General features: G+C 38.3%; 1 protein-coding gene and 1 long non-coding RNA gene across 4 annotated transcripts; both read right to left on the reverse strand.

The window, feature by feature from the left end:
* Nucleotides 1–4,026: 4,026 nt before the first annotated feature.
* On the reverse strand, nucleotides 4,027–5,224 carry LOC311033616. Its single transcript, XR_014599510.1, has 3 exons — nucleotides 5,137–5,224; nucleotides 4,743–4,835; nucleotides 4,027–4,331 (listed from the first exon to the last, which is right to left on the reverse strand). It is a non-coding gene; the product is annotated as an uncharacterized lncRNA (long non-coding RNA).
* Nucleotides 5,225–5,227: 3 nt separating this feature from the next.
* On the reverse strand, nucleotides 5,228–10,157 carry LOC311033617 (uncharacterized protein). 3 transcript variants are annotated; one of them, XR_014599511.1, is made up of 8 exons: nucleotides 10,068–10,157; nucleotides 8,107–8,165; nucleotides 7,768–7,912; nucleotides 7,353–7,548; nucleotides 6,947–7,034; nucleotides 6,484–6,600; nucleotides 5,703–5,843; nucleotides 5,228–5,291 (listed from the first exon to the last, which is right to left on the reverse strand). XR_014599511.1 is itself a non-coding variant. In XM_084041204.1 (8 exons), exons 4-7 carry the CDS (start codon nucleotides 7,441–7,443, stop codon nucleotides 5,703–5,705), a joined length of 354 nt encoding a protein of 117 aa, XP_083897330.1. In that variant the 5' UTR covers nucleotides 7,444–7,548; nucleotides 7,768–7,912; nucleotides 8,107–8,165; nucleotides 10,068–10,157; the 3' UTR covers nucleotides 5,228–5,291. The 3 variants fall into 3 exon arrangements, 2 of the variants coding, with proteins under 2 accessions (XP_083897330.1, XP_083897331.1); XM_084041204.1 differs by having other exon boundaries at nucleotides 5,703–5,845; nucleotides 7,438–7,548; XM_084041205.1 differs by having other exon boundaries at nucleotides 5,263–5,291; nucleotides 5,723–5,845; nucleotides 7,438–7,548.
* Between the last annotated feature and the right edge of the window lie 5,401 nt (nucleotides 10,158–15,558).

Consider the following 15,558-nt stretch of genomic DNA (forward strand, 5'->3'; position numbering starts at 1 on the left):
CACCACATCACGTCTGAGGAAGTATACAGCCTTTTAACCCATTAAGACCTGGAACTTTGTCATTTTTAGATTTGAGCTAAAAAAAGCATTATTTTACACTTTGGGCTATTCAAAAATAGCAGATATACAAGCTCATAGCGCGGCACCGAGTGCCGCGCTATGAGCTTGTAGATCTGCTATTTTTGAAAAAATAGTGAAAATGTGTGCAAATCTTTGAATATATATATTTTTAAAGCGAACATTTTTAACTCAAATCTTTGCTTCTGGGGGGGTCCATGGAACAAGATATTTTGATGGGGGTCCGCGGCCAAATACATGTCATATTGGGGGTCCTTGACATGAAAAATATTGAGCACCACTGATATAGAAACATACGTTTTTCAGAATACTGTTGAGATTTAGGAGACATGTAGAATCGGCTTCAGGTCTCAATGGGTTAATTTATTTTCTAGATGACTACTCGTAGTGTGAGAGAAAAAAGTTTGATTTTCCATCTCACATGCATTATGCACATTACCTCACGCTTGTGCACGTGCGCGCACGCACGCACGCACACACGCACGCACACACACACACACACACACACACACAACCGCACACACTCACTTCAGTAATTACTTTCCCTTTGACTCACATCTGCATGATAATTAACTGATTATCATACCCAGATATAACCAACCACACACCCACGTGCATGGAACAAACTGTGTGCGCGCGCACACACACACACACACACACGCACACGCACACGCACACGCACTCGCACACGCACACACGTTTGTTTTATTGAAATGCATTAATTTAACCCCAAGTCTTAACCAGTGGTGTGACTAAGTACATTTACTCAAGTACTGTACTTAATTTAATTTTGAGGTATTTTTACTTTACTGAAGTATTTCCTATTTTCACGATTAAAAAAAAAAAGTGCAGATCTACAAGTTCATGGCGTGGCACCGAGTGCCGCGCTATGAGCTTATAGATCTGCTATTTTTGAATAGCCAAGTATAAAATAATGGTTAAAATCTAACATGACAGATGCTTTTCCCTTGTCTTAATGGGTTAAATAGCTGGATATCTTACACACACTCTCTATCTCACAAACACACACACACACACACACACACACACACACACACACACACACACACACACACACACACACACACACACACACACACTCACTTAGGCATGCGGGGAGAGTCGTGACTGTGGTCATTAATTAACATGCAGATGGATTGCGTATACTCTTGGTACCATGACTACGGCTCTGGTGTTAATGTGGAATGCATACGTACTGGCTCTAAGCTACTGTATGTACATAAAGAACATTAACCCCTTAAGACCTGACGCCCAACACTTTTATGAAGAAAAAAACAACAAGTTATGTTGCTATTTCAGTGGTTCTCAAACGTATTAATGTCTAGGACCCCCAAAAAATAACATGTCTGTGGCCGCCGACCCCCATCTCAAAATATGTTGTTCCAGGGACCCCCCCAAAAGCAAAGATTTGAGTAAAAAAAAAATGGTGCATTAAAAAAGAAAGAAAAAAAAGTACCGTATATACATTTATTCAAAGATTTGCACAAATGTTCACGATTTTTCAAATGGCAGATCTACAGGCTCATGAGCTATGAGCTCGTAGATCTACAGGCTCATGAGCTATGAGCTCGTAGATCTACAGGCTCATGAGCTATGAGCTCGTAGATCTGCAATGTTTTGAATAGCCAACCAATGTGTTCCCAACAGTATTCTTGAAAAAACGTATGTTTCTATATCAGTGGTGCTCAAACTTTTTCATGTCAAGGACCCCCAAAACTATATGTATTTGGCCGCCGACCCCCATCTCAAAATATTTCATTCCAGGGACCCCCCAGAAGCAAAGATTTTAGTTCAAAATGTTCGCTTTAAAACAATATATATATATATATTCAAAGATTTGCACACATTTTCAGGATTTTTCAAAAATAGCAGATCTACAAGCTCGTAGCGCGGCACTCGGTGCCGCGCTACGAGCTTGTATATCTGCTATTTTTTAATAGCCAAAAGTGTAAAATGCTTTTTTTGCTCAAAACAAAAAAAGTGACACACAGATGCGTTCCAGGTCTTAATGGGTTAAGACAATGTAAGGGCCTCCGCATTGCGAGGGTGTGCTCTGTGATGCAATCTGCGTCTGTGGTAAAGCAATCACACGCTGACTCACTGCCTACGGTATAGTTTTGTTTCTTTTGTATTCTTTAGAGCAGTGGTTCTCAAAGTGAATCTTTTATTTTAAAAACACATCTCTACCCAGATAGCAAAATATGGGTGAATCAACGTTGAAAAATAGGCGGCCATAACGGTTGAATCAACGTTCGATCTCAACGTTGAAACTGTACTGAATTTGCAACCCTAATCTTTGTTGATTCAACGTTTGTGTTTCAACCACTAACTAACACTATATCAACGTTGATTCAACCATCATCCAAATGGTATTCTGCACGCTGATTTTATGTTGAATCAACGTTATGAATCAATATTGATTCAACCATCATCTAAATGGTATTCTGCATGCTGATTTTAGTTGATTTTATGTTGAATCAACGTTATGAATCAATATTGATTCAACCATCATCTAAATGGTAATCTGCATGCACATTTTAGTTGATTTAATGTTGAATCAACATTAGGAATCAACATTGATTCAACCATCATCTAAATGGTAATCTGCATGCACATTTTAGTTGATTTTATGTTGAATCAACATCAGGAATCGAACACTGATTTAATTTATAAATTGATTATACTGAATCATGTTAGGAATCAATATTGATCCTGATCATCCAACAACCTAATGGTAATCTGCATGTACATTTTAAATTATGTGTATGCTGATATACTGTAAGGCTACATCTTGTTCAAAATTACCTTACATTTCCCAAAATGTGAAAATATAAAAATAAAGACAGACAATATGATTTGAATCTTCACATTTATTGAACCAAGGCATTTAGACCTGCTTTGAACTGCTTTAAGCATTGTTTTTATGATTTAACAGATGAAATATATAACATATAGAAGATTGTAGATCTGCTATTTATGAAAGAAATCGTGAAAATGTCTGCAAGCATTTGGATATTTTGTAAGTGAATATATGCCACATGAGCACTTTACACCTATATAAAAATGCTATTTGAAAATAATTGATCTGCAAATTTAAATTACAAACCAAACCACCATTATTTACAAGCGATTCCACAAAAACAATACCCAACATGGCTTATAATGACCAAACGTGTACTAACTTTGCAGACTAAACCAACGGTCTGACAAAACACACTGACAAGTGCTCTAGTAATACAAATGGCGTAATTAATAAAGCCTAACGGGCCATCCACACCAAGCACTATATGTACAAATTTTTAATTTATTTTATAGAATTTAGAGTAGCCAATGATTGTGAACCTCTTTTCGTCCACAAAGTCATTATGCTAATTAATTCCTCACACATTTCTGTGTTGCTACTGCAATTGTAGCCTAGTAGCCCCTCCATCCTTCTCCTCCTGTTCAACACAACTAAAGACGAACAGTATCTGTGTTGATGATGACAATATGAGTGATTTGCTGGAACTCTGGAAGACATGAGCAACTGCCCACTGAAATGATCATGTCTGCACTGTATTTAAACTAAATAATTCTACAACGATAGGATTGACAAAAGTGATATGCTTAGTGTGGACAGCCCCATTACAGTTTGAAAGAGTACATTATTTCACACATGAACAAGTGAACACTTGTCAATTTCAAAAAAGTGCCTTACTTTTACTTAATGGTATTACATTCAAAGTCTTAATAATTTGCAGCTCTAAAGTACTTAAAATGAATAAAAGTGGCTTCATTTAGAACTCCTATCACTTTACAACATTTTCTCATGCATGAGAAAAATAAAATGCATGCATTTTAGTCTACTGTCACAAAGGAGGGCTGAGGACAACCTGCCTACCAGTTATCCACTATACAATCTTTCTAAAATGACAGGAGGTTTTTTAAGACTTTGCAGTTTGGGGGGTAGTTTTTTCCTTTCCCAAGCCAAGCATCACTCTTTGAATAAAGTTCAATATGTTCTTCATATCATTAGGGTACTTCAAATTGAGTGCATACGTCAGGCTAGACAGCAGGCACGGTGCTTGAGGGAGGTTATGGAAATTATCCATCACAATACCTCCTTCAAGGATGATGGCTGTTGACACTGGCTGAAGGTCGACACCATCTGAGGGAGGTGAATCTTCACTGCTCACAGTCAGCAATCCGACCGATACCTCTGACCAGGCGTCTTCACTTTCGCTGTCACAATCCTGTACAGAACCAAACAAAAACAACATTACAACAGGGAAATGTTGACACTTCACACACATCTGCATTGAGAAGTTTTATCAACATTGGTTGGCCTACTGTTTTTGACAGTATATTACTCATGGTAAACAGCACAGTAAAATATGTATCTGAAAACATTTTAGGCTAGAAATAAGCAACTTGGTAACAAACATTCTGCATAGTGGCCATCTCTCTCTCCCTTGAGCAACGTGTGAGTGCAGGCTACAAACACTTACACTGCACACCATGTGAGTGAGATTCCACCGTGCTATAGCCTGAAGGGATTGAACCTTCTGATTGGTTTGCAAGGCCGTTTCAGACTGAAACTTCAAAATAAAATTAACGAAAATGTAATTTCACTGGACCTTTAAGGTGTAACTATGAGAACTTACCAAGACAGTGGTGTAGAAACTGCTGTGGTCATCTCCAAGCAGAAGAAGGAGGCCTCGGAGAACAAGCCTACCCAGCGCGGTCACGTCGGGTTTCTACAAGTGGATAATGAACAAATAAAGTTCAAGATCTGACCATCACAAGTTACAGTACAGTTACAGCATGAAACACCACAATATATGTTTGATGAACAGTTGCAGAGAACAGTTGCTGATTGGAGATGTGATTTAAAAATAGTACAATCCACAGCATTTAGTTATCAACAACGATCAATAGTTAGCAATACTTTAACACTCTGTAATACAGCCGGGAAGCATAAGTACTATTTGGGGTAATAGGTTGTACATAAACTTAGTCATGATAATTACAAATATAAGAAGCATGTTGTAGACTTACCCATCAATTTGCTGCACAATTCCGGATAATTTATCTCTAATGGCACCTTTCTTGGACTTTAAGATAGTGACCAATTGTGGTGTATAGCAATCCAGAGCATCAAAGAAGTCTGTCTCTAGGTGTGTGGTGGCGATCCTGTTAAACTCAGCATAAGCCTACAACACAGCAAACCACAGAACAAAATACAGTGACTAAATACATTTGAAAAAGTGTGTAAATTAGGAAAACATTTGGTTAATTGTCATACAAATAATTATGATCAACAATGTAACCGTTTTGGCATTAAACATTGGACGAATTACATTTCGGTTCCGACTTTTAGGCTTTGTAAACAAAAAAGAAATGACTGACAATGACCGGGGCCAATAATACCATTATGTACTATGGCCAGAACAGGCCAGGCATTTAAAAATGTTGAAAAATAGTGAGAGTAGCCGACCTACATGTTCACAACACATCACTTTGCGAGATGTTGCGAGCTTGTAGATCTGCTATTTTCACTATTCTTCAATAGATAAATGTATACAGATGAACGCTTTTTCTCATAACTGTGATCAGACAATTACCTATATTAAAATTGGCTTACAGGAGATCCCCCATGCCACGCTCATGTCACCATGAGTCAGCCATAACAGGGCAGGGGTCTTCAACAGGGGGTCTGGGACTCCTAGGGGGTCTTCAGAGTTGCTACAGGGGGTCGGCCAAATCTCTGTGATAAGATCATTGTTTCTTTATACAAACCACTTGAACAATAGCATCCCTATTCTACGGACAACTTTAGCCGAAAATGGCCGATCTACAAGCTCACAACGCCTCGCAGCGCGAGGCGTTGCGAGCTTGTAGATCGGCTATTTTCGGCAAAGAGGGGAAAAAGAGCAGACCAAGTACAGAGTGAAAGTTTACTAAGTATTGACGGTTTAAGTCGTTAAATGTCTGACAATACACATTAACATGAATCCAACATCTATGATAAGCTTTAATCTGCAACACAATTTTATGTAATATATAGTGGGGGTCCCTTCTTCATCTCTTTCTCAGTTAGGGGGTCCTTGGCCTGAAAAGGTTGAAGACCCCTGATATAAGGAGTTCCAAATGCAGCTACGCCCAATTATGGAGTGTCTAACCTCAATGTGTCATCATGGAATCAGCAAACAAATTAGTCAGCTCCATATATACACCTCTTGTGTAATGGTCTCCATCACCTTACATCCTGGGTTCCAAACTGCATACAGCACCAGACATTCCTCTAAAGCATATTTTCATATGTCGCCCTGATAGTTCAATTGGACAGTTAATTCCCAACTAAACTTATGTTGCTCTGTTATTCGTGGGTAAAAAGGTGCTAACCTGTTCCCGGATGTCCTTGTAGACAGATGAAGATGGGCACAGTGCGTGTTGGCAGGAAGGTAGCTGAGGGGATTCTGGTCAGGGCCCAGGCTGACTCAAACTGCATGTGTTGTGCACCTATACAAACACAGAGGAGTGATTTTACACCAATGTCACATGGTCAGAATACAAGTTTTATCTGAACACCAAGTGCTCAGTCACAGGCTGACCCGGTCAGAGAATGCTTTTCATGTCAGCTGATAGAAAACCACCCAGATATCATTATGTGAAACCCCAAAGTTGTGCCGAGGGTAACCGCCTTGGGGTCTAAGCGCTCTGCCCTTCAGAATCTCTATGACCAGAGGACAGTGAAGAAAGCAGGAAAGAATCCAAGAGACCCAACTCATAACCTCAGCACCTGCTAAGAAACATAGTTACAGTTCATTATTGTTTATTTAACCATTATGTTAAATGAAACCCCCACCTGAAGTGTGCAGTTCTTCCTCTTGAGGAATCCCACAAATCAAATTCTCCACACCAGGTGGAGAGATTAGGAGATCGAAGGATTGGGTCTACACAGAAGAGAACATAACATTATATAAACAATTGTAAAATGAGAAAATTAAAATAAAATCACTTATGAGTCTACTTATAAGAGTGTATGCAAGCAGTAGGGTATTGTAGATAAGCTCTTTGATAAACACACCATTGTGTGACAACAGTTTGAGAAAAAAGGAGTGGACCAAGTAGAACCCTGTGGACTCCTGTCTACAAAGTATATATTGTAGGGTCTAGGTGGTTAAACATAAACTTGTAGTGCATTGCAGAGTATCAGTCAAATAGAGTATCATTCAAATAGGCAAAACTGCAATAGCAAAATAATGTATTACCATGCCAGGATTGTCTACAAGCCTAGGGAACTATACGCCAATATTTCCGGTAGGCCTTTAGTTCCATTGCTGCGAATCCACTTGCCTCCATGTAGAGATGTTTGATTCATGTAGTCCTCAACCTGGGACACTGGACACCTATTGACCTTCATCCATTCAACCATTTCAATAAGTTTTTCAGGAGGCACATCAGATTCTGTTGAATGATAAGTACAGATTCATTATAGCTGATTTCAAGTATTTGAGGTTCTGGCCTACTTGGAGTGTGTGAAAAGTCGCCAATCGGTCCAGCGGTGCCTGAGACTAGTTTTTAGAAGATGATGGACAGAAGAGTCATGGGACCGCAAATATAATCCCTTGCATCTGTCCAATCTAGCCTGGTGGGGATAATTAACATTGGTTATTAGTATTATACCTGGTGTACTAGGGACGGTCTGTTCCTCTGGTTCTTGGTGGTGTGGTCGTTTCAGCCTTCTCATGCGCTTCCTGGTGTTCCTCAATCGCTCCTCCAGGAAGTCTGTAGCAGGTTTTTTTCCCCGGCCAGGTGTGTACCAAGCTGCCTGTAAAAGAGACAATTAGGTTAAGCTTAAATTTGCCTGGCGTAAACCATGAAGATGGTTACATGGGATTTTAAGGAGCAATCCAAAAATGTGCGTGTGACTGTGCACTAGGAAAAACTTTGAGCACATTTCTTTTAGGTGTGTGTGTGTGTATGGAGTGTTCTCCTTTTTGTGTTGATTGATTGATGACTTACATAGCCACTGCCAACTGTAGTACCATCCAAATTAAGGCAAGGGCTTTCTTGGTGACGGCCTGTTAAATAGATGGTAGAAGTTTGTCAAAGAACGATGAAATGAGACAGTAATCATTGTTACAAATATATGACGATTCAAATCCCTGAATTGAACACTGAATGGTTATGCGCTTTTTAAGTGCATTCGATTCTGTGTCATTTTTAGATTTGACCTAAAAAGCATTATTTTACACTTTGGCTACTCAAAAACAGCAGATATACAAGCTCATAGCGTGGCACCGAGTGCTGCGCTACGAGCTTGTAGATCTGTTATTTTAGAAAAATCTTGAAAATGTGTGCAAATCTTTGAATTTTTATCGAACATTTGTAACTCAAATCTTTGTTTCTGGGGGTCCCTAGAACAAAATATTTTGAGATGAGGGTCTGTGGCCAAATACATATACATTTTGGGGTCCTTGACATGAAAAAGTTTGAGAACCACTGACATAATAACACAAGTTAAAAACAAATAAATTTAGAAGACATTTTGTAGAATCGGCCTCAGGTCTTAATGGGTTAATTGAAGGTGTGTGATAACCAGTTCTTCTGATGAACTTGGCAAAGTGTTTCACAATGCATACTGATTAATGAACTCATGTTATACAAATGAAATCAGTGGTTCTCAAACATGTTCATGTCAAGGACCCCCTAATTAGTATGTACTTGGCTAAGGACTCAAGATTTACAAAAGTGTTTCAAAAATATTCCACAAATGTTGTTTATACTGTTTTTTAATAGCTGATCTACACCCTCACAACGCATCACCATGCACTGTGAGCTTGTGGATCTGCCATTTTCAAATAGGCAATTTATAGGGTTTAAGTGGTTAAACTGAGTTTCATGCTATATAATCTCATTTAGCTGGGAACCACATGGAAACCCCCCAATGACCCCTGAGGGTCCCTGGAGCCCACTTTGATGATAAACATTACCTGCTTTTGTTAGCTACTGTCTGCAAAACAAAACTTAAGTTAAAAAACGGATTACCAAATTTGTCTGCACACTAAAATCCTCAATGTTAATTTATTCTCCTTAAGGATACATTGGTACCATTTGTACTCTCTGTCTCTTAATTAAATTATTTTACTTTTTACTGTAGGTTAAAAACAAGATTCATATATAAAATAATAATTACAGTCAAAACAAATGTGGCCTCACCAAAGGGATATGTGGCCAACATTAGCTCTCTTTTAAGAGCTAATGTTACAACTAACAAGTTGAATCATATTTTAACGTTTTAGGATGCCTGGTCGCATTGTAACATCATACATTTATATTAAATGGTGCAAACACATTGCTTTCTATGTAAACGCGGTTGATAAACCGTTAGTCCTGAAACATGATCATATCATGACGTTTTCTACATTTACAACCCATACATAAACGTTCAGATTTCAAATATAAAGCACTTAGCCCAGGGCCAAGGATGTTACAATTTGAATCGGGAGGGTCTAAGTATCCGTACCTCCTGTATTGTTCAATAAAAGTAATTTTAATCCGATCGGTGGCCATTTTCTCCGAGTTTTCTGTATGCTTTAAACTACGCGACCGTCGGTTGGGAGCTGTATTACATTATACACATGCATTACAACTATGAGAAAATGGCCACCGATCGGATTAAAATATATTTTATTCAACAATACGGAAGATGCGGGTACTTAGACACACCCGATTAAAATTGTAACATTCGTGGCCGTGGGGTAAGCACTTTATAGTTGAAGTATGAATATTTATGTTGATGTACGGGTTGAAAGTGCAAAAAACAGGTTGAAATTCCGGCTATGAGGCTCGTGAAAGGACGAGCGTCGTGTGAACCATGGCTAAAACTCGGTCGTGCACGGTTACATGAACGTGTTAGTTCATGTAACCGTGTACGACCGTGTTTGGATAACATTTTAATTCCATAAACTAATTAAACTTACCTGTTATCTAGTACAGTAAACACGAAAGCACCCCGGTTTGAAAAAGAAATCTCTCAGCCAACAGCCGTTTCCTCTGCCTTCCGGTGTGATTTCAAAACTAACAAGCTCCGCCTTCAGTGTTGCCATATCCGCTTATTATAAGCGACTTTGGGCTTCTTTTTCTGTGAAGTTTTTTGGGCTTGCTTCCTTACTGTTGTTTAAACCAGTGGTGGTTCTCAAACATTTTCATGTCAAGGACCCCCAGATTAATATGTAGGCTATTATCCAATCAACGGACCCCCATCTGAACACATGTTATGCCAGGGGGGACCCCCAATACAAGATTCGTATTAAAATGTTTCAAAAATATTCCTAATTTTTCACATTTTCTTCCAGATAAGAGTTTTGTTTTAAAATAGCAGATCTACAAGCTCACAGCGCGTCGCATCGCAACCAGTTGTGAGCTTGTAGATTGGCTATTTTCAATTAGTCATAGTTGCTTCTTTTGGGCTAATTTCCATAGACCTGGTTGCTTATTTCTATCGTAAAATCTGGCAACACTGTCCGCCTTGTGCATGAAGGATGTCTGCGGTTCTCAACCTGTGGGTCGAGACCCTGACAATTTAAGTAATAATTTTAATACCTTAGAAAATAAATGAAAACAAATCAAAGAATATAGCTGCAAGCAGCGATAATACGGGGCCAGGAGAGAGAAAGAGAAATGATAATTCCTTTAACAGGTCAGTTCATGAAAGTAGAAACGGAATAGATTAAAGAGAGAGAGAGAGCCATGGAAACGGAATAGATTGAGTCATGTTTTTTGCAATTCAACTTAAATGAGTCTGCATCAAGTGAGGCTTGAACCGGAAACCTTGCGATCGTGAGGCACTCTTAGGTAGCTGCAACACTACCTATAGTGCTATAGCTTTGTCTAGGCTGATATTGTCTGTTGAGGATCACAAACTCTTGCCTTCTGTCATGACCCAAGCCCCTGTTTCACTAACACAAAGATCACTCGTTCACAAACCATTTACCAATGAAGAAATTGTACATCTCCTCAGAACCAAAACTAGTGAAAGTAGCCGATCTACAAGCTCACAAACCATTAAAAGTTGTCAGATTGTACATCAGCTATTTTCACAATGAAGTATGTTATACATTGAAAAAACATACTCTCATTGCTATCTGAAAAGTTGTGAGATTGTAGATCAGCTATTTTCACAATGAAGTATGTAAAAAACACTCAATTAGGTATTTCATGTTATCTTTAACAATTGCAGATGTATTCATTGATAGTCATGTTGTGTGAAATGCAACTTAGATGAAGTCTGCACCAAGTGAGGCTTGAACTGGTGACCTTCAGGTTGTGGGGCACATATTTAAGCGAGAAGCCACCAACAGACAAGAACCTGTGAAAGGAGATCACACAGATGATACAGTTTTACGCAAATAGCTGAAAAATCCTGGGTTTAAGTGTTTTTCAAACTGCTCAAGATTGCGGACAATATAAGGGCGGTGCTTACTGGTTAACGTGATAGATGTGTTCCTCATTAGTCAAGGCACATGTGTAAGCAGGTCTAATGGCTGTCGGCCAAACGAGGCATGACTTTTGCCTGTTTAAAGTTTCAATTTTCAAAAAATTGCTATAGCGCCCCCGTTTGACCAATTGGAGTAAGATTGGTTTCAGTGATATTTGGAATGGCCCTTTACATTTCTGCAAAGTTTCAAAGAATGGTAAGTCTGCATGTATGTGTTAGGGGCAGATGAATAATTGTCATAAAACTGCAATATTCATTGGCTCATTAAAGCTTCATTTTTTCACTTATGGAAGATATTTTGCAAACGTTTTTTGGTATAGGTCCAAAGTTCATGTGTAAAAAGTTTCGTGCAGATTACTCAAAAATCCCAGGAGGAGATAGGTTTTAACTGTTTTTCATATAATTCGAAATGGTGGGAGATCTAAGGGTCAGAGGTCAAAAGTCAGAGTGTGAAAGTTGTTCATCATGAGGAGACGCATGTGTGTATTGAAGTTTTATGGCTGTAGGTAAAACAGGGCATGAGTTGTACCTGTTCAAAGTTGGCATTTTCAACTGAGTGCTATAGCGCCACCTTTTGACGAAAGATTGTGAGATTTATTTTTTGATCGTTTTTCATGACCATCTATCATATGGCCGAGTTTCATAAAAAGCGTATGCACGGTTCAGCCAGAACTGGCAAAAACGGCAGAAGAAGAAGAAGAAATGGAATAATGCGAATAACAATACGGGTCCATGCTGGAAGCCTGGCCCCGTAAAAAAGACTGTAATACAAGTAATCAACAAACTATACTATAAACTGGTCAAACATTGGCCAAATTGTCAAATAATATAAGAAAGAGAGAAAAAAAGAAAATAGCCGTATAGATTTTTGAAATAGTTCAAAGTTTAGCTTTTCTCACATTTTTCTAAAATATTTTGTTTTAATTAAAAAACATGTTTTCAGACTCAGAAGAGGACGCTGAATTGAATGGGCTAGGTTTTGGTGTATGACCCTTAAAAAGTGGCTTAAACAAGCGTTAAAGTTTCATAAACTTGAAGCTTTTTTCACAAACATATTATTATGATCATTATTTTATTTTGACCCTTCAACCCTCTTATTTAGATGATTTAGAGTTGAATGGTAGGTTAAACAATAGTCTAGAATTGTTTAATAAGAAGTTAAAGATTTTTGAAATAGTTCAAAGTCTAGCTTTTCTCACATTTTTTTAAAATATTTTATTTTTAAATTAAAAAAAACTTTTTCAGACTTAGAAAAGGACGCTGAATCGAATGGGATAGGTCTCGATTTTCTATGACCTTGGGAAATACAAAAGCTCACCAAAAAGATTGGACGTTGACTTTTGAATAAAAAACAGATTTTGTTGAGCACAAAATCTGGAACTAATCGCTCCAGATATTTTTTAAAAATCTAAAACTTCTCTCCATCCATATTGAGAGTAAGCCAGATTTTTTGGCACCAGCCTTGATTTTTTTAGACACTGATAAAGCTCAAAGTTCAGCGAAAAGACTGCAAAGGTCAACCCTCGTTACATTTTTAGAAATTGTATTTTTCTTCGATACTCTGGCTTTAGACTAATGTGATGACGCTGATTCCAAATATGTAAGTTATATTTTTCTCGGAAAACAGGAAGTGCCTCAAAAGGCCACTTTCTGGTTGGTTTTAGGGTGTTCCAGGCCCGTGATAACCCCGATATTTTTTTTTTCCAAATCTACATGTAAAATAATGCTAAAATTTGAAATCATCAAACCCTCATATCAAATCATGATTTAATTATCCCTTAATTGGCTATGGTTACGGCTTCGCTATCTCGCTCAATATCTCGAATACGATAAGGACTTAGGGTCCACTTTTTGGATATGTTGTAGAGCTGGCTGAGACGCACGTGTGGATGTCTTGTTTGTCCCAGTACGGCACATTTTTTTTTCTGACTTTGTCCTTTGGTATGGTCTTAAGGTTTAAGACTCTATGTGCCTTCCGATAGTGTAGGAGGTCAACTTAGGAGTGTCGTACCGGGACAAACAAGACATCCACGTGTGCGTCTTGGCAAGCTGTACAACATATCCGAAAGGCGGATTCGAAAAACGTATCGTATCGAGATATATTGCTTTATTGCGCATATAATAACTTGACATTGGACCCTAGCCAATTAAGGAGAACGGTAAGGCCGTGTGTTAGGGGAGTTATATGTTCGCGTTCGGGGCGACGCGCTGACCCAGAATTTGGTGTCCAATTTAGTTTTTACTCCTTTCAAACAGTTTTTCACTATTGTCTCGGCCCCTAGGGTGCGCCGAAACAATCGGACAATGGATTATCGATCAGCTCTTCAGTCATTTTGGGGCATAAACAAGAAGATGAAGGATACAATTAATAATGATGATAATAACTGATAATGATGATGATGTTCAAGTTTCTGTAATGATTTTTTTCCCATGATGCATTGCAAAATACAGTTAAACATTGTAAAATGACAGAACAGTAAATTACTGTACATTTTTACTGTAGAAATTACAGAAATTTGTTACAGTGTATACTTTGCACAGTATTGTACCATATTACAATTAATACAGATCCCTATAATGATCCCCCTCATTATATGAATATAGGTCAAATATAGTGATAAAATATAGGTTACGTACCTTGTGTTTTCATGTGAGAAGTGACAAAAAGAAGGTATCAGAATGATTCACAAGTGGGAAAATGAATAAAGCAACCTCTGGGTTAAAAATAACCCAGGCAGGCAATTGAAGCCCTAATAACCCCTTTGACCCATCAGTTTACAGTACCCAAATAACCCATAATTATGACCCAGCCAAATCAACCCAGCAATGTGTTTATAGAAATAACCCAGCATTTTTAAGAGTGTACTAAACACAGTGCAATTAAATGTTACTGATTCTGGGCAAGTAAACAAAGATGTCTTTACTTAATAACAATAAGTAAATTGTATTTTTTAGTACACGTTACTTGATTAAACCTAGTATTGTAACAAATGAGTAAAGCTAACTTATATTTATTTAAGTATAGATAGCTATTGGATTTTACAGTGTAGATTCAACATTGAATCAATGTTGGTATTTCAATAATTAAATGGGAGGAGGGGGGAGGGGGAGGAGGGGGTTGCCCCCCCTCCCCCCAACAAGAAAAAAAGAAAAGAAAACGGCAAACTGCATGGATAAAACGTTGAATCAATGTTGTCATTTCAATCATTAAATGGGGGGAGGGGGGGTGTGAGGAGGGGTGTGCCTCCCCCCCTCCCCCCATCAAGAAAAAAGAAAAGAAAAAGGCAAACAGCATAGATTCAATGCTGATTCAATGTTGGCATTTCAATCATTGCATTTGCACCATAGATTCAACGCTGATTCAATGTTGGCATTTCAATCATTGAATTTGCACCATAGATAAAACGCTGATTCAATGTTGGCATTTCAATCATTGAATTTGCACCATAGATTAAACGCTGATTCAATGTTGGCATTTCAATCATTGAATTTGCACCATAGATAAAACGCTGATTCAATGTTGGCATCACAATCATTGAATTTGCACCATAGATTAAACGCTGATTCAATGTTGGCATTTCAATCATTGAATTTTGCACTGCAATACAACAGTGATTCAATGTTGAAAAACCATCAGTCTTCAATCGTAACCAAAAATCAACCCTAACCACTATAATTCAACGTTGAATAACCATATTTTGCTATCTGGGTAAACAGATTTTCCTACCATAAAAACTATCTTGTGAGGACCAGAACAATGACACACACACACACACACACACACACACACACACACACACACACACACACACACACACACACACACACACACACACACACACACACACACACACACACACACTTTCACTGTTCTGGAGGAGTGACCAGAAGGACTTTCAATAAAGCAGAGCAGGACTCAATTGTCAGGGTCTTCTGGTCAGAATTATTTCATTATAGTATTGATTTGAAGAGTG

This window comes from Gymnoscopelus microlampas, assembly GCF_963454915.1.
Source record: "Gymnoscopelus microlampas genome assembly, chromosome: 18".
NCBI lineage: Eukaryota > Metazoa > Chordata > Actinopteri > Myctophiformes > Myctophidae > Gymnoscopelus > Gymnoscopelus microlampas.

What these genes read in the sequence shown, in the direction of transcription:
- LOC311033617 (XM_084041204.1), bottom strand. An exon ending in GGAAGAACTGCACACTTCAG is followed by an intron (nt 6,601 to 6,946) that starts GTGGGGGTTTCA and finishes GTGTTTGTATAG; the next exon opens with GTGCACAACACATGCAGTTT. An exon ending in ACAAGGACATCCGGGAACAG is followed by an intron (nt 5,846 to 6,483) that starts GTTAGCACCTTT and finishes ATCTTATCACAG; the next exon opens with AGATTTGGCCGACCCCCTGT.